This window comes from Camelina sativa, chromosome 5 (assembly GCF_000633955.1).
Source record: "Camelina sativa cultivar DH55 chromosome 5, Cs, whole genome shotgun sequence".
Taxonomy (NCBI): domain Eukaryota; kingdom Viridiplantae; phylum Streptophyta; class Magnoliopsida; order Brassicales; family Brassicaceae; genus Camelina; species Camelina sativa.
In genome coordinates this window covers 34,268,487-34,292,044 of record NC_025689.1, presented here as the reverse complement: position 1 = coordinate 34,292,044, position 23,558 = coordinate 34,268,487, and the positions used below count along the sequence as shown (strand labels likewise).

The following is a 23,558-nucleotide window of genomic DNA, read 5'->3' as shown; positions in this document are numbered from 1 at the left end:
AACAAAATTACAATGTTATTAATGGGCCTTACAAAGCCCATTAAACCCTCACGAGTCAAATAGAGAGAACCAACCTTGTTGTTGTTAATAAAAACCAACGGAGATATTTAGATCGGGAGTCATCGGTCCGATATCTTGGATCCGTGCTCCATTGACGAACGAACAACACTCTTCTTTTCCTTTTTTAAGTTCAACCATTTAGCTCCTTCGCCGGAGCCTTCACATATGGCGGCTTCGAAGAAGATTTGCCATTCTCTGATCGTCTTCCTCGTAGCGATTTCGACTGTCTACGCTGTTTCCGCGGATTCTATAAAAGGCTGCGGTGGTTTTGTCGAGGTTTATCTCTCTCTCTCTCTCTCTCTTTTTTTTTTTCCCTTTCCGGATTCGTTTTATCCATCGTTCTGATTGATCTATTACTAGATAGTTTTTGGTATTTGAATATTGAGGATGTTTGCTTCCCAAAGTAGTAGATTCAGTTTAGTTGAGCCTGCTGCTTAAGTACGTTTACGCACTTCTATCTGAGATTTTGCAATTCGGGGTATGTTTTGATCTTTGGAAATTATTATGGGTTAAGTAGTGGGGGGAGTACGATCGGATCTGGATTTATTAATTAACGCTGCTAAATTTACTAAACGTGCAGGCGAGTTCGTCTTTGGTTAGGTCTCGCAAAGGAGCCGATGGGAAACTGGATTATTCTCATATCACGGTAAGAAATCAATTTGTTGACTGTTTCTTCTTTTTCTGAGTGAGTGAGGGTTTTAATGATTTGTTTTTTTTTTTGTTCCTCTTTCAAATTACAAGGTTGAGCTTCAAACAGTAGATGGATTGGTAAAAGATAGTACACAGTGTGCCCCTAATGGTTACTATTTCATCCCAGTATATGACAAGGTATTCATCGAACCTTATCTTTTGTTATTCTGGGCATGCGAAAGATGTATTTTTCTGGGGTGAATCTGTGTTGCATTCCTGCTGCAAGTGATTTCTATGCTTTCTTCTCGTAGGGCTCATTCATTCTCAAGATAAATGGACCTGAGGGATGGTCATGGAATCCAGATCAGGTTAATTTGTTCTCCATTTTTATTTTTCTGAGGACTATGCGTCAAGAATCTTTCCAGACAAATTACAGGCTTTCTAGCTAGCTATTTACATTGAACTCGATGTGGCAGGTCCCTGTTGTCGTTGACGACTCTAGTTGCAACAATAACGAGGATATTAACTTCCGCTTCACGGGGTTCGTTTTTGTCTTTGTTGTGATTGCGTCATCTTTTCTTTTTAACTTTGTTATTGGTGATTAGGTCATCTTTCTTATTTTTCATGTTTTACTCTTTTGTATATTGCAGTTTTACATTATCCGGTAAAGTCCTGGGAGCTGTTGGTGGGGAGAGTTGTGTGATTAAGAATGGAGGCCCAGCTGATGTCAATGTTGAATTGTTGTCTTCTGATGGATCAGAAGATATCATCGCTTCTGTTCTCACATCATCAGATGGGAGCTACTTATTCAAGAATATTATTCCAGGTAAGGAGTAAGATTTTATCATCAGTGTCTCTTTTTCTATTGATCTATCACTATGGCCTTGCATGTATGTAGTCGGAAATTTCCTATATAGTAAAATCAAATGTCAAGTGCCTAATTTTTAGGTGTCTTGTTATAATGGAATGACGAGTTTGTCTGATTGGTTGCAGGAAAATACAATATCCGTGCATCCCATCCAGATCTGCAAATTGAAGTCCGCGGTTCTACAGAGGTCTTAGATCCTTTTGGTTTTGCTTTTTATCTTTATTGAACTTTTCTGTTTAAAATTCTCCTGGCCAACTTTTTGCATTTGAGTACACATGCGTTTCCCTCTTTCCTATCGTATCCAATTCAATCTTGATAACTTTAATTCTGCATGTTAATAGTAGAAATTCTCTGTTTACCTGTAGGTGGAACTTGGATTTGCAAATGGCATGGTGGATGACATATTCTTTGTCCTTGGTTATGATCTCAAGGGCTCTGTTGTTGCTCAGGTAATCTCCTTATTCTTGTGTTTCCTTTTTTTTCTTTGATGTTCAAATCCTGCTACTCTCCTCTGCTTTCATCAGTAAAATTTTAATGATGATCTTTATTGGAAGTAGAGATTGGTGTATCATTGGTTTGGTTCCTTTTCTTACCCATCATGCAGTTGCAGATTATCCTCAATTTTTTTGTGTTGGATAAAAATTTTTGTTTCCTTTTGTAGGGAAATCCAATCCTGGGTGTTCATATATATTTGCATTCAGATGATGTTTCCATGGTAGATTGTCCCCAAGGATTTGGTGACGCTGCTGGAGAAAGGAAGCCTCTCTGCCATGCTGTAACCGATGCGGAAGGAATTTTCAGTTTCAAGTCCATCCCTTGTGGTAAATCATTGCTCGATTATTCACAACCAATTCATTGGACATTTATTTGACTTTAAGCTTTAGTCTGATGAATTCTGTACTGTACAACACAAGTAAATGACTATCCGGCTCTTAGTTTGTAATGAGCTATATTTTGGTCACTTTGATTTTTCTTCCTCAGGAAAATACGAACTGGTGCCACATTATAAGGGTGAGAACACGGTCTTCGATGTTTCACCTCCTGTGATGCCTGTTTCTGTAGAGCATCAACATGCCACTGTTCCCAAAAAGTTTCAGGTCAGATAGAACAACTGCAAACTTTTATAACCACTCTATATTTCTATTGGATGCTGCCTACATGTTTTTCCACTAAACATTGAACTGAATTCTCCTCTAGGTAACAGGATTCTCCATTGGGGGTCGTGTAGTTGACGGTAATTCGATGGGAGTTGAGGGCGTTAAAATCATAGTAGATGGTAGTCTAAGATCTGTCACGGACAAGGAAGGTTTTTACAAGCTTGACCAGGTATAATTTAATGCTACAAGTTCAAGTTTATACGGTATACCTTGTTTCAACTGTAAGCCTGCTAAATTGTTTGTCACTCAACTTCTCCTAGTGAATTTTTGGTACATGTTTCGAGGCTTCTAGAATCTAGAGTTATGGATATGGAAAGATTTATCTAGTTTATGTACTAAGCAAAGCAAATGTACTTTTACATATTTCAAATATTTACCACTTGGTTTTCTTTCCACCACCCTTCACTCTTATTTTTTGTTGCTGTGATCAGTAGTTTTAATAGCAGGGAATGTAATGTAATATTGGTTCAACTCCTTAGGTTACGTCAAACCGGTATACAATAGATGCAGTCAAGGAGCATTACAAGTTCGACAAACTGAACAAGTTCATGGTATCAGTCTCACTTATTTTTTCTTGCTCGTTATATTAATTTCTCCAGATATGGCCTCACCTCACTCGTTAGAAGTTCAACAAACTAAAGTAAATTACTTAAACTTGTTTGTGTAGGTTTTACCAAACATGGCTTCACTTCCAGATATCACTGCTGTATCCTATGATATCTGTGGTGTGGTGAGAATGTTTGGTTCTCGTCACAAAGCAAAGGTAAACTCCTGTACATAGTTATGTTTCTCTGTTACTTATCTCTCGTGTTTAACGTTTTAATATTTTAAATTTAGGTAGCTTTGACTCATGGACCCACAAATGTCAAACCACAAATGAAGCAAACAGATGACACTGGAACTTTCTGCTTTGAGGTTTGTTGTTGCAGATATGTATCTCTACTAAATCTAGACAAAAGTTAGTTTTATAAAGTTACCTTCCTTGATTCTTTGGAGAGTTGTTTCTGGCTTATGTGGTTACCTCGTTCCTTTTCTGTTTATGAATGAGTTCTCTGTTTCTCACTTTATAACTTCTTTTTTTATTTATTCATTTTGTTTTTGCCATCATATATATTTCAGGTTCCACCAGGCGAATATAGGCTGTCTGCTCTGGCTGCTACACCAAAGGGTGCTTCTGAGCTTCTGTTTTTGCCAGCTTATGTGGATGTTGGCGTCAAAAGTCCTTTGTTGAACATAGAATTTTCTCAGGTTATTCTCTCTGAACGACGCCACACTTGTGCGTGAACAATAGACTTCCACATTTTCAGGATGATTTTCTTTCTTTTAATTTCTTTTGGGTGCTGATGCAGGCCCGAGTCAATGTGCATGGTTCTGTTACTTGCAAGGAGAAATGTGGTCCGTCTGTCTCAGTGGCGCTTGTGGGAGTAGCTGGTGATCGTGAAAAGAAAACAATTGTTTTAACCGACGAGAGCAGTCAATTTCTATTTTCAGACATATTGCCTGGAAAATACAGAGTTGAGGTGGGATGCATGGTTTCTTTCCAACTTTTTTCTCCTCTTGGGTACATCTATAAGAGAGACGGAAAAAGTGACATTACTAGCCAAATACATTTACTAATTGCTTGTCACGATTGGTAAATTTAGGTCAGAAGCATTTCACCAGAAGCCAGATCTGATGAAGACAGTTGGTGCTGGGACCGTAGCTCAATTGATGTGAATGTTGGAACTGAGGATATCAAAGGGATTGAATTTGTTCAGAAAGGTTACTGGGTTAATATTATCTCCACCCATGAGGTGGATGCTAGAATTGTTCATCCTAATGGATCACCTACTAGTTTGAAAATCAAGGTATTCTTTTTCTGGTGGATTCTCCGTGAGTTTTGGCTATTTAGGGAACTGTATTTAATCTCTGTCAAAACTAATCATCTTTATCATTTGTGGTAACTACAGAAAGGTTCACAGAAAATATGCGTTGAGTCACCTGGAGGACATGAGCTTCAGCTTTCTGACTCATGCATGTCCTTTGGGAGCAATTCAATAAAGATAGATGTCTCAAATCCACAGGTTTTAGTTTGTAATGTTTTCTCTTTTGTTATAATATTCTTTGGCTTGTCCTTCATTTAGCATCTACATACTTTTCTTTCTGTAGCCTATTCATCTGAAAGCCGAGAAATACCTCCTCAAAGGTCTGATAAATGTGGAATCTAGTTCAACCGAGATTGAGTCTGAATTGCCAGAGAATTTCATTGTTGATATTCAAGACAAGGAAGGACATGTTATCAACAGTATTGCTGCCAAACTTACATCTGATGGGCGTGGCGTTTATGAGTACTATACCTGGGCCAGCCTTGGTGAAAAGATAAGCTTTGTTCCTCGAGATTCTAGGTATGATCTGCTTATTATGATGTCAGGGAAACTGTGAACTAGACTTCATATAGTTGGAGTCAAATGTCTCAAGAATGCATCATAGTTCATAGAAGAGAAATTCTTATTTCAAAGTCCAACAATCAAAAGAGTCTTTGGGTGTTTGAATTTTTCTCTAATATTTTTGAAGCCATTTTTATTTTCAAGTTACTTCAGCTATAGCTGTATTCTGTTTCAGGGGCAATGTGGAGAAGAAGATGTTGTTTTATCCTACAAAGTATCATGTAAGTATTAACTAGTAATGCTAGCCATAAAAGATTCTATAGTGGAAACATCAAGCTTAATTTATGTTTGTCTAATAGGCCGTAGTGTCAAATGGCGGATGCCAAGCTTCAGTTTCTCCATTTACTGGTCGGCTTGGTCTTTACATACAAGGATCGGTCTCTCCTCCTCTTCCTGGTGTTCATATCATGGTTTCCGCTGCAAAAGACAGCCTGATTTCTTCACTTAAGAAAGGTGAAGTAGCTATTGAAACAAGCACGTCAGCAGATGGTTCATTTGTTGCCGGGCCATTGTATGATGATATAACATATGCCACAGAGGCTTCAAAGGTAGGTGTATATTATACTGATAAAGGTTTCGTGCTCATGCAAATGGACCTTGAGATGATGTTTTGCTTCACTTTTCTAATCTTAGTTTAGATCTCATGCATCCGGTTACGCTAAAAATCTCACTTGCATTCATTTGTTTTGAACCAATGTGTTCCTGATCTTGGCTTACATGTGCAGCCTGGCTACCATATTAAAAGGCTAGGACCATATTCCTTCTCCTGCCAAAAGCTTGGTCAGATCTCTGTGCGCGTATACTCAAAGGACAATGCCGAGGCATTAATTCCTTCGCTGTTGTTATCATTAAGTGGCGATCATGGTTACAGAAATAATTCTATATCTGGCGCTGGTGGACAATTTGTATTTGATAGCCTATTCCCTGGAAATTTCTACTTGCGTCCCCTTCTAAAGGTAATAAATCAGCAGCTTTCATTGGGAACATTCTTTAATGGCTTTCTCAAAACGTAAAAGTTGCCCAAAAGAAATAAAGGATGAACTTTCTGAGTATATATCGTTGTCCTCAGGAATATTCTTTCAAACCTTCAACAATGGCAATAGAACTGGGTTCTGGAGAGTCCAGTGAAGCTGTATTTGAGGCTACTCGTGTTGCCTACAGGTTTGATCTTATTCTAAATCATTTCCCAAGATTACTTCCTGGTTTTACTTACGTCAAAAGAAGTTGTTGCCTTTGTTAGACTGGAATAAGTTGTTTTCGAGCTCCTAAAACTTTCTCGGCTCATTTCTTTTAAGTATATATGATTACACGAGGGCACACTTCTCTGCTATAAAATTAGAGTAAAACACTTTCTTTGAAGCTTGTACGGGTTGTAACAATTCATAATGACCAAGTAATATCGGTCACTTAAAGTTTCAGTTGAGACACGATTGTACCAATTCATAGTGACCAACTAAAATTGGTCACTTTTAAGTTTCAATTGAGATCTCATAGATCTCCACTATCAGCACATTCTGATTTTGAAGGTTTAGATTTTGGTCCTAAACTTCATTTTTGCTGAACCATTCTCTTGCTATTTGAACCCTTAAAAGCATATTTGTAGGTTTAGACTACATTCGATATAACCTTTTTCATTTCTGTAACAATAGATACCTTGTGAATTCTGTTGCAGTGCAATTGGTAGAGTTGCTCTCCTATCTGGCCAGCCACAAGAAGGTGTTGCGATTGAAGCTCGCTCTGACTCCAAAGGATACTATGAGGAGACTACAAGCGATATTAATGGAAATTATCGACTGAGAGGGTTACATCCAGATGCAACATATGTAATCAAAGTGTCGAAAAAAATTGGTTCAGGCAACAACAAAATTGAACGTGCATCTCCAGAGTCGGTTTCTCTTAAGGTTTGTTTCTGTTTGTCCAAATAATATTCATTCTCATCATCCCCAATTTCAACAGCAGAATTTACCTGACAATTTTCTTATTATAGATTGGTTACGAGGATATCAATGGGCTCGACTTTTTGGTATTTGAACAACCAGAAACGACCATATTAACATGCCATGTTGAAGGAAAACAAAACGAAGAACTAAACTCGAATCTGCTAGTGGAGATCAGATCAGCCATTGATAAATCTAAGATAGAGAATGTCTTCCCGCTACCACTCTCCAACTTCTTCCAAGTGAAAGGCTTACCTAGAGGTAAGCACCTTGTGCAGCTTAAATCGAGTCGTCCTTTAATCTCCCACAAAGTAGAATCAGAGATTATCGAAGTTGATTTCGAGACAAATGCCCAAATCCACATCGGTCCACTTCGGTACAGCATCGTGGCAGATCATCAGAGTCAGGTAAATATATAATTCACAGAAAAAAAAAAGTATTCCACATTTTCATTAGACTAAATTTCTCATTGTGGTTTGATTTGTATCGGTTTTAGGAAGTGACACCTGCGGCTATTTTGCCACTGGTTATTGGCGTTTCAGCAATTGCTCTGTTCCTCAGCATCCCAAGGTAATAATAATTACCAAATTGTAACATTTGTTATATGAAAACATGTCCATAATTAGTAATCCTCACATGCTTATGAAAACAAGGTTGAAAGACATTTACCAAGCCACGGTTGGGATTTCGTCTCCCGGGTTCACTGCATCTGCCAAGAGAGAACCTCGAAAAGCTGTTGCTAGAAAGAAGACGTTCTGAAGAAATATTATTTTAATCTTCGGTTTTTTTCCTTCTTTTTTGTTTTGTTACATATCTTTAGAGTGAATTTATTCGAAACTTGCAGAACTCAGATACTCCTCTAATCCATTTAAATTTTAGAGAAACATTTTGCTCAACGGTTAATTTAGTCTTTTTGTTTTTTTTACCCTTTTCTCTCTTACGATTTCCACTCTGTTATCAGTTTCTCTCTATTACTCTGTAAGTCGGTAATAAATGAAAAAGTTATTTAAATTTTAAATTTAGTTTCTAATTATTATTTCTGTTAACTAATTTCAACAAAATTTCACTTGTCTATATGTCGTTTACAACAAAATTTATACCAAAAACAATTTATTAGGATTAATAATTAGATACCAAAAGTTCTTTTTAATCAGAATTAACAAGATATTTTGGGATGGCACTACAATACAAGCGGTCTATACTCTGTTAAATCGGCATACTGGCTAGCAAATCAACTCTATAATGATCCACAAATTCGCCCACCTCCAGGTAATTCTGTGATCAAATCCAAAATCTGGAAACAGTACACGGCTCCAAAAATTAAACATTTTCTCTGAAAAATACTATCGGGATCACTTGCTAGTGGAGAGAATCTAAGAAGACGACATATAAACAACCAGTCTGTTTGTCGACGATGTTGCCACACTGAAGAATCTACAAAGCACATACTATTCGATTGTTTCTTTGCTCAAATGGTTTGGAGAGGATCAGGGTTACCTATAAATATCATTCTAGATGCTGCTATCTCCTTAGAAGACAAACTGGAGGCGATTTTTTCAGACTTCAATGGTCAACACAATCCACAATCACATCAGCTTGCTTTGCATATTTTGTGGAGACTATGGACAAGCAGGAACTATTTAATCTTCTAGTAAAGGAATTTCTCTTGGCTTTCAGTCTTAACAAAGGCTAGAACTGATGCTCAAGAATGGTTACAGGCACAAGATTATATACAAAATCTTGATAATGGGCACACAAATCAACCCCAAGTAAGCCGTCCTATCTCTACTCGATCGAATTGGCGGAGGCCACCCTCGGGTTGGATCAAGTGCAATTATGATGGTTCTTTCAACAATGGTATTCGACAAGCAAGATCAGGCTGGTTACTAAGAAATGAGAATGGATTCTTTATTAATGCTGGACAGGCTATTGGTCAAGTGACTGCGTCACCTTTAGAAAGTGAATTACAAGCGCTACTCATTGCAATGCAACACTGCTGGAGCAAAGAACATCGACAAGTTATCTTTGAGGGAGATTGCAAGCAAGTTAAAGATATTCTAGACGGACGAGTGCTTAATTTCCAGAGCTTTAACTGGATCCGCAACATCAACTACTGGAAAACACGTTTTGATAATGTACTATTCGAGTGGACGCCAAGGAACAACAACCAAGCTGCAGACCTTTTGTCAAAGACCTCAATTCCAAACAATTCATGTTATAATGTGTCTTCTCATGTACCTTATTTCCTTTTTCAAGAACTAAGATGTAACAACTAATTAATCGTAATAAGAAGCCGTTAAAAAAAAAATCAGAATTTATATAGTTGAAATTTTGTAACTTATTAATTTTCAATTAAAAATTGTTATCAAATCATCCAAAATAATCATTATGTTCAAATTTTCTTTGGTAGTATTAAAGATAAAGATATATATATATATATATATATATTAATTTATTTATTTATTTTCATAATTTTACATAAAATAGTATTGTAATTTTTGAAAGTCATTAATTAATACTGAATCCCTAATAGTATATATATATATATATATACTGATTTATTAATTTATTTATTCCATGATTTCACATAAATTAATATTACTTTTTTTGAAAGACATTAATTAATTCAATCCCTAATAGTTGAAAATTGATGATTAGATCACTAGATCATATTTTTATTATATACTACATAGCTTTTTTTTTTTTTTTGACAGCAGCTTACAAGATTGACTCAAACGAGCCAATGCGAAGAGGATATACTACATAGCTGTTAAATTAATATAGTACTTTTTTAAAAGTCATTATTTAATGCTTAATCCCTTATAGTTGAAAACTAATGATTAGATCACAAGATCCTATTTTTTTCTTAAATATATATATATATATATATATATGTGTTTATTTTCATAATTTCACATCATTTAATATTGTACTTTTTCAAAGTCATTAATTAACTCAATCATATCCCTAATAGTTGAAAACTGATGATTAGACCACCAGATTATATTTTTTATTTAGTATATATATATATATATAATATATAACTGATTTATTTCTTTATTTACATAATTTTACATAAATTCATATTCAATAATTAATGATCAATCTCTTATAGTTGAAAACTGATGATGTATATATATTGATATACAACTCTAGAATTATCGATGGAAAAGAATGGAAGAAGACAAAATGAATCCTCATACGATTACATCAGAGGATGTTTTAGTAGAGATTCTTCAATATCTTCCAATAAAACAACTTGCTAAACTCAAGGTCGTGTCGAAACAATGGAGATCGCTGATCGAAACAACCTATATGTCCCACAAACGTCTCGTTAGATTGGGATTACAAACCCCGAACACGAAACTTCTTGTTGTGCATCATCAACTGTCTTCAGATTCTGACTCGACAACTTTGCTTTTGAAGACTTTCTCTAGAGATCACGACAACAACGGACGAATCAGTCTTTCTTCTTCGAGTTCTTACCCTTTTCCTGATAATCCAATCAACAACGTCGAATGTCGAGACGAAACCACCCAAATCTTAGGAACCTGCGACGGATTGGTCTTAGTTGGGATCTACGGTTTTAGTTACATTTACTTAATCAATCCAACAACGGGAGTGCATCGAACACTCTCTCCACAATTATCGCAGTGGCCCACAACTAATTATGAATTCTATAGTCGTAGAAATAGTCCAAAGGATCAGACAGTAATTTTTCAAGGAGATATGAAGTTCCATCAACGAGGTATAGTTTTTATTTGTTTTTTTTTTTTTTAATTTTATTTGATAAAAGATCAATTGACGAAGTTTTGTTATGTACAAGATTTATATTCATGTAAATAATACTTAAAATGAAAAATTAGTTTACAGAGAGAGAATGTATAATAGATATATATAGAGGATATACATATTTGGCCATTTCTTTCCTTCTAACGTGTGTACATATTTTTGTTCATTTTGAAGTTAAAGTACTGGCCCTAATGCCACTTTCCGTTGGATTAGGAAAAGACATTACTACAAAATCATACAAGGTCTTTTTGATGTACTCGAAAAAAGACAATATACGTGGAATTCGATGTTTTAACCGCCGTTTCAATGTTAAAGTTATATCCCTTGATAATGGCGAGCAAAGAGACGCCGGTTGGTACGATTTAGATGGCTACAATGTTTGCTATGAGCAAACACCCGTCTACGCAAACGGATCACTCTTCTGGTTGACATTATCTAATTTTTATTGTTTTGCTTGTAATTGTAAAACACTTTCAGAATTACCCTTGCATCTGTTAGCTATTGATCTACACACTGAACAATTTCGATGGGTATCATTACCAAAATGTTACACCCGTTACTCTCGTGGTGTGCAAATGTGGAGCCTAAATGAACGTTTGTGCTTATCAGATGTGCTAAACTTACAATGTCCTTCGGAGTTAGACGTTTGGAGTTTACAACAAGAAGGTTCTTCTACTCAAAATTGGGAAAAAATATTTTCTTTTAATATTTTGGATATCAGTAGATTAGATGCAAGATGTTGGATGCTTGGTCTAAGAGCTGCTTACTTTAGAAGGATTGAAAAGGGCCAAGATCAAGTGTCGTCTGATATTCTAAGAACGGCGATTTGGTATTCTCCGACTATGATTTCTCCGTAAAGTTTGCTGCATTGATGTTGTTTCTACCATTCTCTTGATTTAATATATCAAAAGCTTTTGAGTTTTTGACATTAATTACAAGTACAAGTTGAAAGAAAAGTTGTTGATTTACTTGGAAAGAGGAAAAAAACAAATGTTTGCTTAGCAAAAAAGTATATTGTAAGTTCTATTTATAATTGAAATTAATTATGTGATATTTTAAAAATGTAGTATGTTTCTTATTTTATTTTATTACGAGCTATGATTGAATTATTCTTACATTATTATATTTTTAAATTTTTAGTGTTTTTAAATTTAATCTGTAAGTTTAAAGTTATTTAGATTTAACCCGTGAAAGAATTATATCCATAAAGGTTATTATGCAGTATACCACATATTAATTTATATTATAAATATTTCAATTTATTAGATTTAACCTGTGAAATAATTATTTTTTCATTTTTTATCATCATATTAATAACCATTAAAGTTTTAATTGTGCATATGAAACAATATAATTATTACTGAATATTAGAGTTTTTAAAAGAAGAAAATATTGTATAGATATTTTTGGCATATGTTATTAAGTGTAATAAATTTCTTGATATATAAATTGTTTTAGGAAATTATAAACCAAATTTGTAGAGACATTTTAGGAATCTAATTGATTCTGTTTGTATCTACAATTTTTTAAGGATTAATTTTGTAAGTATGTATAACATAAAAGACACCAAATGTACTTCAATTTATAGAAACACTATGGATAATTATTTAGTTTTATTTATTATAATGTGAGAAATATGAGGAATCAACCTCTAAGTACCTCAAATCAAGTAATGTAGATGACTAAATCTACATTTTACAATCAAAATATGTAAAACAAAAATTTCTATAGAAAGTCTATACAAACAAAATCTCTAAAGATAGTTTTGGTGATTTTATGGGATTAAAACTTTAATTGGTAGAGCTGTTTTTGGAAAAATCGGAATGTATAGATATTGTTAAGATTTTATGGCAATAAATATAACAAATATTGGTCGATTTAAGAAAGTTTAGTATTTGAGTTTCTCTGCAATGTTATTTATGTAATTTTTTTAGGGGTTAATGTTGTAAATAAAAAATTAAATAAGCAAAATTTAAAAGGCATAACACAAAATGTACTTCAAAAATGTTAATATAGATTCCACACAATATGTAAACCCCTCAAAATAAAGGCCTTGTTGGTAAACACAATTAAAGCTTGTACAACTTTAATTTTTTACCAATCACAAAAGCGTTACTAAAAACTTTATTAAAAACGTTAATCTCATCTTTTTGGTACAGCTTTCATGTACAGCTTTGCACTATTCCGTAATAGCTTACAGTTCTAACTTACAGTTTTTCTGTACAGCTTTGAGTATGTTACCAATCATACTCTTTAATAAAAAATCTAACAAAATATTACATAATACAGATAAAAATTAAAGCCACATAAGTATAAGAACTGGGCATCATTTTGTATGTTTCTGAAAAGTAAGTTAAGATATGTATATTGGTGTGCACATGATCCAATGTTCGCGGTCATCCCTTTACACTTCACAGTTCACAGGCGCACTGTGAGAAACCCGGTTAACTGCTGAACCGGTCGCATCTTAAAACAAACGAAAGCGTACTATTACATACTAATCGTGTCCAAACCACACGCATTTATTAATTGGGACTGTTTTTAATTTATGAAACTGTCCGTCCACCTACGATAGCCGGTCACCAGCTCAAGGTATTTTAATTAGCAAGAATCCCATGTGTTCATCACTCCTCACTCTCTTTCTCTCTAACCCTAATTAAAAATATCTCTCTCCCTCTCCCTCTGTTAATTCGTTTTGTTTACTTGTGTGGGTTTGGTTATGGAGAATGCTGGTGGTGGGGTGCCGTTTTACGATTTAGGGCAAACAAGGGTTTACCCACTCTTCTCTGATTTCCACCATCTGTCGGCGGAGAGGTATCCGGTAGGGTTCATGGATTTACTTGGTGTTCATCATCATTTCCTCACCCATACGCCGCCGATGCACTTTCCCACGACTACACCTAACTCTTCCTCGAGCGACGCTGTGAATGATGATCATGAAAAGAAGAGAGAGAACGAGGAGGAAGAAGAAGAAGAAGAAGATGGAGAACAACAGCATAAGACATATAAGAGGTGAGTTTATATATGCATTTGTTTTGTTTTGCTTTCCCTCTTTCAAAGTTTATTTCTTTTCATAGAGACTTGTTCCACAATATAAATTCAGAGAAAAAAAAAATTATATTTTTAAATGAGGCTTGCTGAACTATATAGGGATTATAGGTTTAAGATAACTAAGAGTACTAGTGAAAAGACGAAGTTGAAGGTGCCAAAAGTGTCATTCATCACGAAGAGTGAGGTTCTTAATCTAGATGATGGTTACAAATGGAGAAAATACGGTCAAAAACCTGTCAGAAACAGCCCTTTTCCAAGGTAATAGTAAGCTTCATGCATTTCCTGTTCTGTGTGTTCTTTCGGATAAATAATTAATTAACATTAGATATGATCCTAAATTTACAAATTTTGATGGGTAGTTTTTTGTTTTTCCCCTTTGCAAGGAATTATTACCGTTGCACAACAACTTGGTGTGACGTGAAGAAGAGAGTGGAGAGATCATTCAGTGATCCAAGCAGTGTCATCACCACTTACGAAGGCCAACACTCTCATCCTCGTCCATTACCCAAAGGAGACAGCCTTGGATTCAATGGCTCAGCTTCTAGAGCCCACTTTGGCCTCCCTACACTCCCTCCTCAGCTTTTAGATTACAACAACCATCAACAACAAGGGCAGTCTTCTTTTGGAGCTGAGTACATTATCAGGCAAGAAAAAGGATCTGATGATGACGATGAGGATGATCATGATTATGCTCATGTAGTGAAGAAGAGTCGAACTCAGGATCTGCTGGATGGAGCTGGTTCAGTCAAAGAACATGGCCTTCTTCAAGATGTTGTTTCCTCTCATATCATTAAGGAAGAGTGTTAGTTAATCGCTTAATGAAGTATCTAGCTAGCTAGCTAGGTTTAATTTTTCTAATTCTCGTAAAAACAAACCATTTAGGGTAATGTTCGACCTGTCCTACGTATTTGATCATGAGAAGTATTATGGGTTTTTTTTTTTGTATCAAATGAGAGAAATTGAACTTATTTAATTGATATTTATTACTTTAACTTACAGTACCCGATTGATCAAGGATCAAAACACTGATTAAGCTTATATACTGAACCGTACCACATTTAGGTTACTTAATTATTTTCACATTTTGTGTGTACATGCATGCATGTCTTACTGATCGAGCAATTAGTAGTCACTCTAGTAGTGTCTGGATCGTCGAACTGATATCCGACCTCAAGCAATGTACAAGATTTTGAGAGCAATAATGCTATATAATTGATTGATTGATCTTTTAACATATAACGTTAATTCCGGAATTATAGCAATTAATATCTGACTACTGACTTTTGAACTGAGAAGCATAATTAGATGGTTCAAAGAGAATATTGTGTGGAAAAACAAAACTTATGTTACATAGTATATTTTAGCTAATATATATATATATATATATATATATATATATATTTCATGGATCAAACAGGAAATGGGACGGATCAGTATCTATCTATTGGAAAAAAAAATTATTCACCACATACTTGTGTATTTCATGAAGTCAAGTGTCAGTGTCATTTGCTATTTTAAAACTTTAACGTTTTCTTTTTGGTTTTCATTTTATTCTCGTGGTTTCTTCTAAAATAGTAAAATCCAAAAAGGAAAATAAAGGAGTAAAACAAATTCAAATTCGAACCTAACCTCTAATTAATGATTTTTTACTTTTAAGAAAAGGACAATAACGTGGACTATATATAACACTCTTCATATGTGTGTTTGTTAGAGATTCGTTCCGTCTTCAAGCTGTTTGGAAGCAGTGTGTTTGAATTGAGTCAAACCTTATAAAGACCACATGCACACACTATATGACCATTTCTATATATATATATATAGAAATTAATGTTTGGTTTCATCACCTTCTGTTCCAAATTTCATCTCGTCGATCGTGTCACATGGTCTTTAATTTGCTACAAGCTAAGTAGAGACAGACAATGGTTCGAAAAAACCTAGAAAAGACAAGTACTTATCAAATCACTACATATCTTCTAAAAATTGTATATAGAAAAGTTATGTTGTATAAATTGTACCACTAGAAAGGTTATATTGTATAAATCACTACATATCTTCTATAGAAAAGTTATAAATTGTATATTCTATCAAAATTTAATAGTAATTAATAAGTTTTAAATAAAAATTTGAAAATTTTAATTATAGAAAAGTTAGTTAGATTTTATTTTATTTGATACATAGCAGTTCTGGCAATTTAAACTATAGTATTAGATTTCTTAGCTATATTGTATTGTATTTTTAATACATACAGATTTTTCCTCTTGTTATAGTACTTTTCCTCTTATTCACTAAAATTTTGTTGGTCTTTTATCTTTCTTATATCATATCTTTCATAGTGCTTTTTTGTTCTTCTACGGTTGCAATAAACAAAGTTTGAATCTTGTGTTGTCATACTCAAAAGAAAAGAAAGAAATGTCATACTATGTTCGTCATTGTGTCCGTCCAGGGCTGCCGGAGAACATCACAATTTCTGGTTGCTTATGTTTCGGACCCAATACGGAGAAGACCAGTGAAATCTTCAACAAAAATTTTCACGGAAAACTACTCGGAGTCGGCTTTGAAAGAATTAAAATCGGATCCAGAGCTAAGAGTGAATGTGATGGAAAACATCATAGCAACTTTCAATTGTGAAATCCATTATGGGATCATTAAGGAGAACATAGGTTTGGCTATATGGATGATCGGTGAATATTCATTATCGATTTCAGAGATCGAAAACGGATTATATGTTATCAGACGAAGCATTGGAGAGCTGCCTTTCCCTAATTCATCTAATGATGATGGCGATGACGTTCTAAAATGCAATTGGTTTGAAGAGTGTCGTCGAAGGCTAGTCATCGATGGAGATGCGAAACTACGAATGCAAGTAGCTATCGCACTAAGCAAACTTATCCATAAACACAAAGTCTTTCTTCGTGCAAGAAAACTCAGACAAGAACGAACGGAAGCTGTTAGGATAATAGCGTCGATGCAGTTGCTGCCTAAACCGGTCAATATGGGACGTGGGACAATCGATTTTTACAGCGGGGAAATCAGGAGATGCATGATATCTATATGCCATGGAGATAAAGAGCTTAAAGGAATTTGTGAAAAAGCAAGTGGTGAGAATTTGATTAGCTTGCTTTCCAAGAAATTGCAAGAAGATCAACAAAAAGATTTGGAGGACCAAGCGTTGTATCAGTTGGTAATTAAGCAACCTCAATCATCTAGCTTCTTCGTTATTATAAACTAAATCCGAACATATTTAATTGAGGCGGTTTGGTTCTGCTCATGACTATAGTCATTATATTATTTTTCTTAATTATGCATATAGGAAGCAATCTTTTTCGGGTCGGAGAACGATGGTCAAGCATAGGAGGAGACACTGATGTATGGATACATTTAAGTCCACATACCGGGGGATCGGGTGGTGTGTTATTTTAAAAGTCGTTATCCTTATCTTGAAATATATATAGATATAAGACATCCTTCATGAAACATTAAATTTTAAGCTTGGAATTTTACTCGATTTTATTTTCTTTAATTAATTGTGGTCTAAGCATGCAGCGATTTATGTTTGTTTTTTTTTTTTATCATTGCTCGACGGGGTAAATCGAGAAAGTTAAAGAAACAATAATTCCAAACATAAGAAAAATAAAATAAAAGGAACTCTAACCAAATTATTGTATATGTAAATGTGGAATGAGGAAATTAAAATGACGAAAACCCAATCGGTGAAGGACGAGATAAATTGACACCAAAATCATTAATAAAAATTACCTATTAAGTAAGTAGTTTTTTTGGATATACTCGTACGTATGAGTATCGTGGCTGAGTTGGTAACGTTGAACATCGTCGCGGTTTATATATGGAGTTTGAAAGATGGTTTTATATATGTATATCAAACGTGCTACCAATATCCGGATGTTGGTGTATGGAGAGTATGGCCGTTGAAGATGGAAGATCAAAGTGAGAAATGGAAGAAGAAGAAGAAGAAGAAAACAAAAACTGATGTGGACAGAGGAAAATCACTTTTGTTCATGGAATGAGCTCCTCTCCTGGACCAGACAATCCACCTCCTCCGCGCCTGCTTTACTCCGGAAGGTGGTCGTACTGGTAGCTATCTACAATATCTGGAAGCAAAGGAACAACCTTCTCCATAACTCCTGCAGACTCGCACCCTCCATCATTTTCAAGATTCTTGACCGGGACGTCCGCAACATAATCACCGCAAGACGTTTAAGGAAGCACTGGCGCAACCTTCCGCTACTTTGGATCCGCTAACAACCCAAATCTTTTGTAACTCTATAGCAGCTTTGTTTTATTTTTTTTTGCCTGAGCTGCTATTGTGTAGGTTATTCCTTTTGTAAAACCTTAATTCATTTTAATGATATTTACATGCTTAGCAACAAAAAAAAAATCACTTTGGTTATACAGAGACCTTATTAAGAAATTCTAAATTTAATACGGTTTTATGTTGTTATTTCTTCTTCTTCTTCTTCTTCTTCTTATATGTGTGTGTGATAGATAAAAAAGAGTAATATTAGTGAATGCCACAAATATGGAGAGAAATAAATAAAATACCACAATTTTTTTTTTATATAGGAAAATACCACTGGGTCCACGTTTATTGTGGAGTGAAAAGACATAATTATCCTATTTTGTTTTAATGTTAGATTAGAAAGAATGAATAATTCATGAGATTTTTTAAAATAACATGTTATATTAAACTAAAAAACATTCAATATATAAAAATACCGTGTTATATTAAAAAGTAACATATTAAAAAGAGAAATTAACTAATATTGCATGTAATTCGAAGAAATAGCATGTTCCAAAAAATAATAGCAGAAGTTCCAAGGTGAGTGGATATGAGAGAAAATAGAAAGAGTTAGTGAAAGAGAAAGAGAAAAAAGAAATAAAATGACAGATGTTTCATGGTGAATGGACATGAGGGAAAAGAAGAGAGAGAGAGAACTGAAAGAAGGAAAGAATGCATGAGAGAAGAGAATATGTGAAAAAAAAAAATGATATGATATTTAAATAAATCACATGTAATATTTGAAATGTATATAATTGTAATTGCGATGGAAGAGAGAGAACACTCTCTGTGGTGATCTTGTGCTATCTACTGCATATACTCATAAAAAAATGTGTGATAGATAAAAGCGACGCCGTTTATGAACAAAACGTGAAAACATAAAGCGACGCCGTTTAGGTGAGGGTATATTTATTATTTACAGAAATTAAAGGTTCAAAAGGAAAAATAAAAACTAAACTTTTGGAAGTTGTCAATTTCAGTTCTCAAAAGGCACTGGAACCCTAATTTGTCTCGTTCGTTACAGCATCTTCCTTCTCGTTTTCGAGAAATTGGGTCGCCATTGATTCGCACCTCGCAAGGTATGATTTGATAAAACCCTAATTCTTGATATTTTTTTAGGTATATACTCTTATTCTTCTCTTTTCTCCGTCGCTCTTAGTTTGGTCGCATTGAGCTTTTACATCTGTGACAATCAGCGAGTTTGGTAACAGGGTTATTCGAATTCTCACACAGTTTTTGTTTATCACTATGAAAGCTGGCACCTTTTTGTTTAGTTAAGGTTAAATCGTATTGAGTCAATGAAGATCTCTCATAGTTATGTGTCTTATGCAAAAATGTGGCGTCTTTCTTAGTTATAGAGTCTTCAAATTGATACTTTTATGGATGAATGAAACTCTTGATTGAATCATTGTCTGAAACGACAATGAAACTGGGAATTGAAACTGAAACTTGTGTTTAAATTTTGCAGATGGAAAGCACTAGATCGGACCCAGAGCTTGATGATGACTTTAGTGAAATCTACAAGGAGTATACTGGTCCTGCAAGTACTGTCACCAACAACACTACCCAAGAAAAAGACAAACCTATTATCAAACAACGGTCTGAAGAAGAAAGATGTGATGAAGAAGAGCAACTACCTGACCCTAATTCTGTACCAACTGATTTCACTAGCCGAGAAGCTAAGGTTTGGGAGGCTAAGTCAAAAGCTACTGAGAGGAACTGGAAGAAGAGAAAAGAAGAAGAAATGATTTGTAAAATTTGTGGCGAGTCTGGTCATTTTACTCAGGTAAGCTAACTCCTTTTTAAGTGTTTATACATCATATGTGTTGTCTTTCTGAACGTTGCATCATTCATCTTTGTTACATATGTTAGGGATGTCCATCAACACTTGGTGCTAATAGGAAGTCACAAGAATTCTTTGAAAGGGTACCAGCTAGGGACAAGAATGTAAGGGATTTGTTTACGGAGAAAGTTATTGAAAGGATTGAAAGGGAGACCGGCTGCAAGATTAAAATGGATGATAAGTTCATAATTGTCAGTGGCAAGGACAGATTAATCTTGAGGAAAGGTGTTGATGCTGTTCACAAGGTTAAGGAGGATGGTGAGATGAAAAGCTCTTCTGTTTCTCACAGGAGTAGATCCAGGTCACCTAGGAGAACTTCTGTTGGTCCACCACGTGGTCGAAACTCTGAACCTCAAGGACAGCACCTGCCATCACATGGTTCATCATCAAGTTTCTCAGAGCGTTCTGGAAGGCAGGATAAGTTTGTGGATTATCGTGTGCACGAAGAGAATCGTGTTCGTGAGAATCAGCGAAATGTTTACCGAGGATCACCACAAGGTAGGGACAGGATAGGATACCTTAGAGAACCTGGTTATTGTCTCTTTTTAGTCTTGTCTTTAAGGAAGTTGATTGGTCTTTTTTCCGGCCTTTTTTTGGCCGATAATGTCCTTTCCTTATCTTTATTTTGCAGCCAAAAGGTAAGTCCTTATGTTCAAAGCATTTTGTACAGTACCAAAGTAAATAAATTATTTACTAAACTTTTGCTCGATCTTCTCTCTGATTGAAGTTGGAGATCATGTGTCTTACTGTAGCCATAACCTTTCGTTTAGTCTCGTGGTCAGGCAGTTAACATTATTATTCGTTTTATGAAGCTTATGGTAGTGACAGAGGTCGGAGTCGTTCCACACATTCAAAATCTCCAGGGAGACCACGTTATAGTGGATGGGATAAACCGTATGATAGGCAAAAGTCTGAGGTGAGTGGTTATAGGTCTGAAAGATGGGATCAAGAGAGAATGGGTGGCTCCAGCGACATTCAGGTGAGTCAACAGTTTGAACGGCCTCCTTTCCCACAGTCGTTAGAAGAACTAGAATTGGAATATACGAGGGATGCAATGGAGCTTGAAAAGAAACGTGATAAGGAAGAAGATGAGGAGAACATCAAGCATCGTGAGGTAAGAGATCCAGTGACTGAATGTGTTCATCTTAGATTCAAAACCGAGAGTATAGGCTGGATTGAATTCTATCTATCACCTCAGAAATCGCAATTCCTAGGAGTTTCAACTATGAAAGTTTCATGCTTTATTCATTTTAGTTGCTCATAGTATTTGGATGACAGCGGATCTCTCCAAATGTAATTTAGTCCCCAGTCTCCTAGTGAAATGCAATTCTGTTTGAAGAACTTCACCTTCTGACATCAATTTGTGCGAGTTTATAGACAATCCGGGAACTGAGAGAGAGTTACATGAAGAAACTGGCTGGGCTAAGGGGTATGAATGCTAAACAATGGGACGAATTCCTTCAACTCGATGCTCAGAGACGTCAACAGCAATCACGGCAGCAAAACTCTGGTTTGAGTTATGGTAACTATAGACAGTTTCCTCCTTATGCAGAGTTTGATGATGGATACTCTGCCAATCCTCCTCCCTATGGTGGAAACAATGTGCCAATGGATTCCCAGGGAAGATATCCAAACCATGTAAAAAACTATCCCTCAAGGAATCAAGACAGCAATTATGGTACCGGGTTCCAACGCCAGAGACGTGAGGACTATGGAAAAGCCTACAATCGTTATTAGACCATCGTAACCGAATTATGTATGGTAAGTTGTTTCTCCCTTATGAAGACGAAAGTTAGTAATGTGCTGTTCTTGGAGTTTATGGTTGTGATTGAGTGGCAGATCGAAGTGTAAATTGTGGATTCTTGAAGAGTCTTATCTTTGTCTCTCTCTACTTTTTGGCCTAAAACGTTATTTGGAAAATTTCAGGGTCTGCTGAATATGGGTTACGACAAACGAGTCCAAATCTCACCTCCAAATATGTGGTAGGTAATCCGAATTCTGATTAGGTTTGTACACATAATGTAACTTGGAGACAATGCGCAAACAAAGGGTTGTTCCTTGATGGTGAGTCAGTCTCATATCTGGCAATGTTGAATACCGTCCTCGTCTATGCAAAAAGAACACCTGTGATTGCTAGCTATCTGTTTCTCCTTGGTTTGTCATTTTACATTCTAAAAATTGTAGTGATAAAACCATTTCGTCCTTTAGACATATTATTTTCTTTAAGATCTGTTTAAATTGGGAATCTCTCTTTTACTTCTGTCAAAATGAATAATGTCTGGCCATGGTTTCCAAAGTTCTTAGCTTTCCAAGAGCTCACGTCGCAGAGAGAGAGACTTTATTTGATAATTCCAAAGTTGCACTAATGTGGTGACATTGTTCCCTCGTGAACCCAAAATGTCTATGCATTAGTTAAGTTTTGACTCTTCGTTTTCCTCTATAAAGGTTGCAACTTTTGCACTTCCCACTACAGATATAGAGCGCTTGGTATAGAGACTTAATGTGGTGACATAAATATGCCTCGTGAATCCAAAAGGGTCGTAATAATTTCATGCCGTTGCAGCAATTAAATAACTATCGACTCTTCATTTTCGTCTCCAAAGGTGCGACGCGACTTTTGTTATTCCCTTTACGCCTTTATAAAGACAGACGCATCTCCCAAGCTTTACCCTACCTATCCCCTTTCTCTCCTTTTCTTTCAGAAATGTCTACATCCATTGTACAAGTTGGATATGCAAGCGTCAGGGTGACAGTGGCTAGAAATGACAGCGACATTACTGATCATGTGCGGATATTCCTGTCTAATGACAAAAACAAGAACAAAATCATCGGTCTGGATACAGAACGATCGGTTTTACAAGGTGACATAGATCACCCTCCGGAGAGCAGACTCGTGGTTCTCCAGCTCTGTGATGGCCAGAATTGCCTAATAATCCCGCTTCGTAATGTACGTGGTAATAAGCCTCCCGTTTCTCTCACCAATTTCCTCAATCTCCCAGAATACACTTTCATGGGTGTAGGTATTAGTAAGGCTTTGGAAATGCTTAAGAGTCAGTGTGGTTTGACCTGCAAGAGTGCCGTTGATATCGGTCCTTCGTCGTGGACCTTGTTGAGCAAGTCTCCTGGTGATATAAAGCTTACTTTCCAGCCATACTTCACGGTTAAGAAACCAATAACAGAAACTATCTGTGAAGATTGGGACACTAGCAGTCTTAGCGAGAATCAGATCATCCATGCAACAATGAATGCTGACTTGGCTTTCGAAGTTGGGGATATGATTATAGAAACTCTCCATTGAGACTTCAAGGAGTCTGTTATATTTATTTTTTATTTTTTTTTGTGTTAAACCGTCTGTTTGTTCTCCTTTGTTTTCTCTTGTTATGTTCGTGAAGTGTTTGCAATTGCAATAATGGAAAATTTTGTCACCCATCTTAAAATCCATTAGGCCACAAAAGTCTAATATTTGGAAAAGTGGTCGTAACTTCTCAAGTACAACT

The 23,558-nt window shown here is 35.6% G+C and overlaps 5 protein-coding genes across 5 annotated transcripts; all 5 read left to right on the top strand.

The window, feature by feature from the left end:
- On the top strand, nt 99–8,005 carry LOC104788551 (nodal modulator 3). The gene is made up of 27 exons (XM_010514324.2): nt 99–336; nt 641–706; nt 802–888; nt 1,002–1,058; nt 1,167–1,231; nt 1,341–1,516; nt 1,684–1,745; nt 1,924–2,007; nt 2,220–2,379; nt 2,540–2,655; nt 2,756–2,884; nt 3,195–3,266; nt 3,383–3,478; nt 3,553–3,630; nt 3,835–3,963; nt 4,065–4,235; nt 4,359–4,562; nt 4,665–4,778; nt 4,864–5,099; nt 5,317–5,362; nt 5,441–5,689; nt 5,867–6,097; nt 6,211–6,302; nt 6,814–7,042; nt 7,129–7,485; nt 7,575–7,648; nt 7,732–8,005. Exons 1-27 carry the CDS (start codon nt 226–228, stop codon nt 7,835–7,837), a joined length of 3,597 nt encoding a protein of 1,198 aa, XP_010512626.1. The 5' UTR covers nt 99–225; the 3' UTR covers nt 7,838–8,005.
- On the top strand, nt 11,122–11,766 carry LOC104788550 (putative F-box protein At1g71320). The gene has a single exon (XM_019245531.1). It carries the CDS (start codon nt 11,122–11,124, stop codon nt 11,725–11,727), a length of 606 nt encoding a protein of 201 aa, XP_019101076.1. The 3' UTR covers nt 11,728–11,766.
- Nucleotides 13,511–14,871, top strand: LOC104788549 (probable WRKY transcription factor 68). The gene is made up of 3 exons (XM_010514321.2): nt 13,511–13,882; nt 14,021–14,179; nt 14,305–14,871. Exons 1-3 carry the CDS (start codon nt 13,590–13,592, stop codon nt 14,726–14,728), a joined length of 876 nt encoding a protein of 291 aa, XP_010512623.1. The 5' UTR covers nt 13,511–13,589; the 3' UTR covers nt 14,729–14,871.
- Nucleotides 19,172–22,287, top strand: LOC104788546 (peptidyl-prolyl cis-trans isomerase G-like). The gene is made up of 6 exons (XM_010514318.2): nt 19,172–19,297; nt 19,687–20,004; nt 20,091–20,559; nt 20,874–21,175; nt 21,439–21,822; nt 21,988–22,287. Exons 2-5 carry the CDS (start codon nt 19,687–19,689, stop codon nt 21,796–21,798), a joined length of 1,449 nt encoding a protein of 482 aa, XP_010512620.1. The 5' UTR covers nt 19,172–19,297; the 3' UTR covers nt 21,799–21,822; nt 21,988–22,287.
- LOC104788548 lies at nt 22,380–23,359 on the top strand. The gene has a single exon (XM_010514320.1). It carries the CDS (start codon nt 22,766–22,768, stop codon nt 23,357–23,359), a length of 594 nt encoding a protein of 197 aa, XP_010512622.1. The 5' UTR covers nt 22,380–22,765.

Coding starts and splice junctions, on each gene's coding strand:
- LOC104788551 (XM_010514324.2), top strand. CDS start 226: ATGGCGGCTTCGAAGAAGATTTGCCATTCTCTGATCGTCTTCCTCGTA. Junction 2,656..2,755: donor CTGTTCCCAAAAAGTTTCAG/GTCAGATAGAAC, acceptor ATTCTCCTCTAG/GTAACAGGATTCTCCATTGG. Junction 7,486..7,574: donor TGGCAGATCATCAGAGTCAG/GTAAATATATAA, acceptor TATCGGTTTTAG/GAAGTGACACCTGCGGCTAT.
- LOC104788550 (XM_019245531.1), top strand. CDS start 11,122: ATGTACTCGAAAAAAGACAATATACGTGGAATTCGATGTTTTAACCGC.
- LOC104788549 (XM_010514321.2), top strand. CDS start 13,590: ATGGAGAATGCTGGTGGTGGGGTGCCGTTTTACGATTTAGGGCAAACA. Junction 13,883..14,020: donor CAGCATAAGACATATAAGAG/GTGAGTTTATAT, acceptor TGAACTATATAG/GGATTATAGGTTTAAGATAA. Junction 14,180..14,304: donor AGAAACAGCCCTTTTCCAAG/GTAATAGTAAGC, acceptor CCCCTTTGCAAG/GAATTATTACCGTTGCACAA.
- LOC104788546 (XM_010514318.2), top strand. CDS start 19,687: ATGGAAAGCACTAGATCGGACCCAGAGCTTGATGATGACTTTAGTGAA. Junction 20,005..20,090: donor AGTCTGGTCATTTTACTCAG/GTAAGCTAACTC, acceptor TACATATGTTAG/GGATGTCCATCAACACTTGG. Junction 21,176..21,438: donor AGAACATCAAGCATCGTGAG/GTAAGAGATCCA, acceptor GCGAGTTTATAG/ACAATCCGGGAACTGAGAGA.
- LOC104788548 (XM_010514320.1), top strand. CDS start 22,766: ATGTCTACATCCATTGTACAAGTTGGATATGCAAGCGTCAGGGTGACA.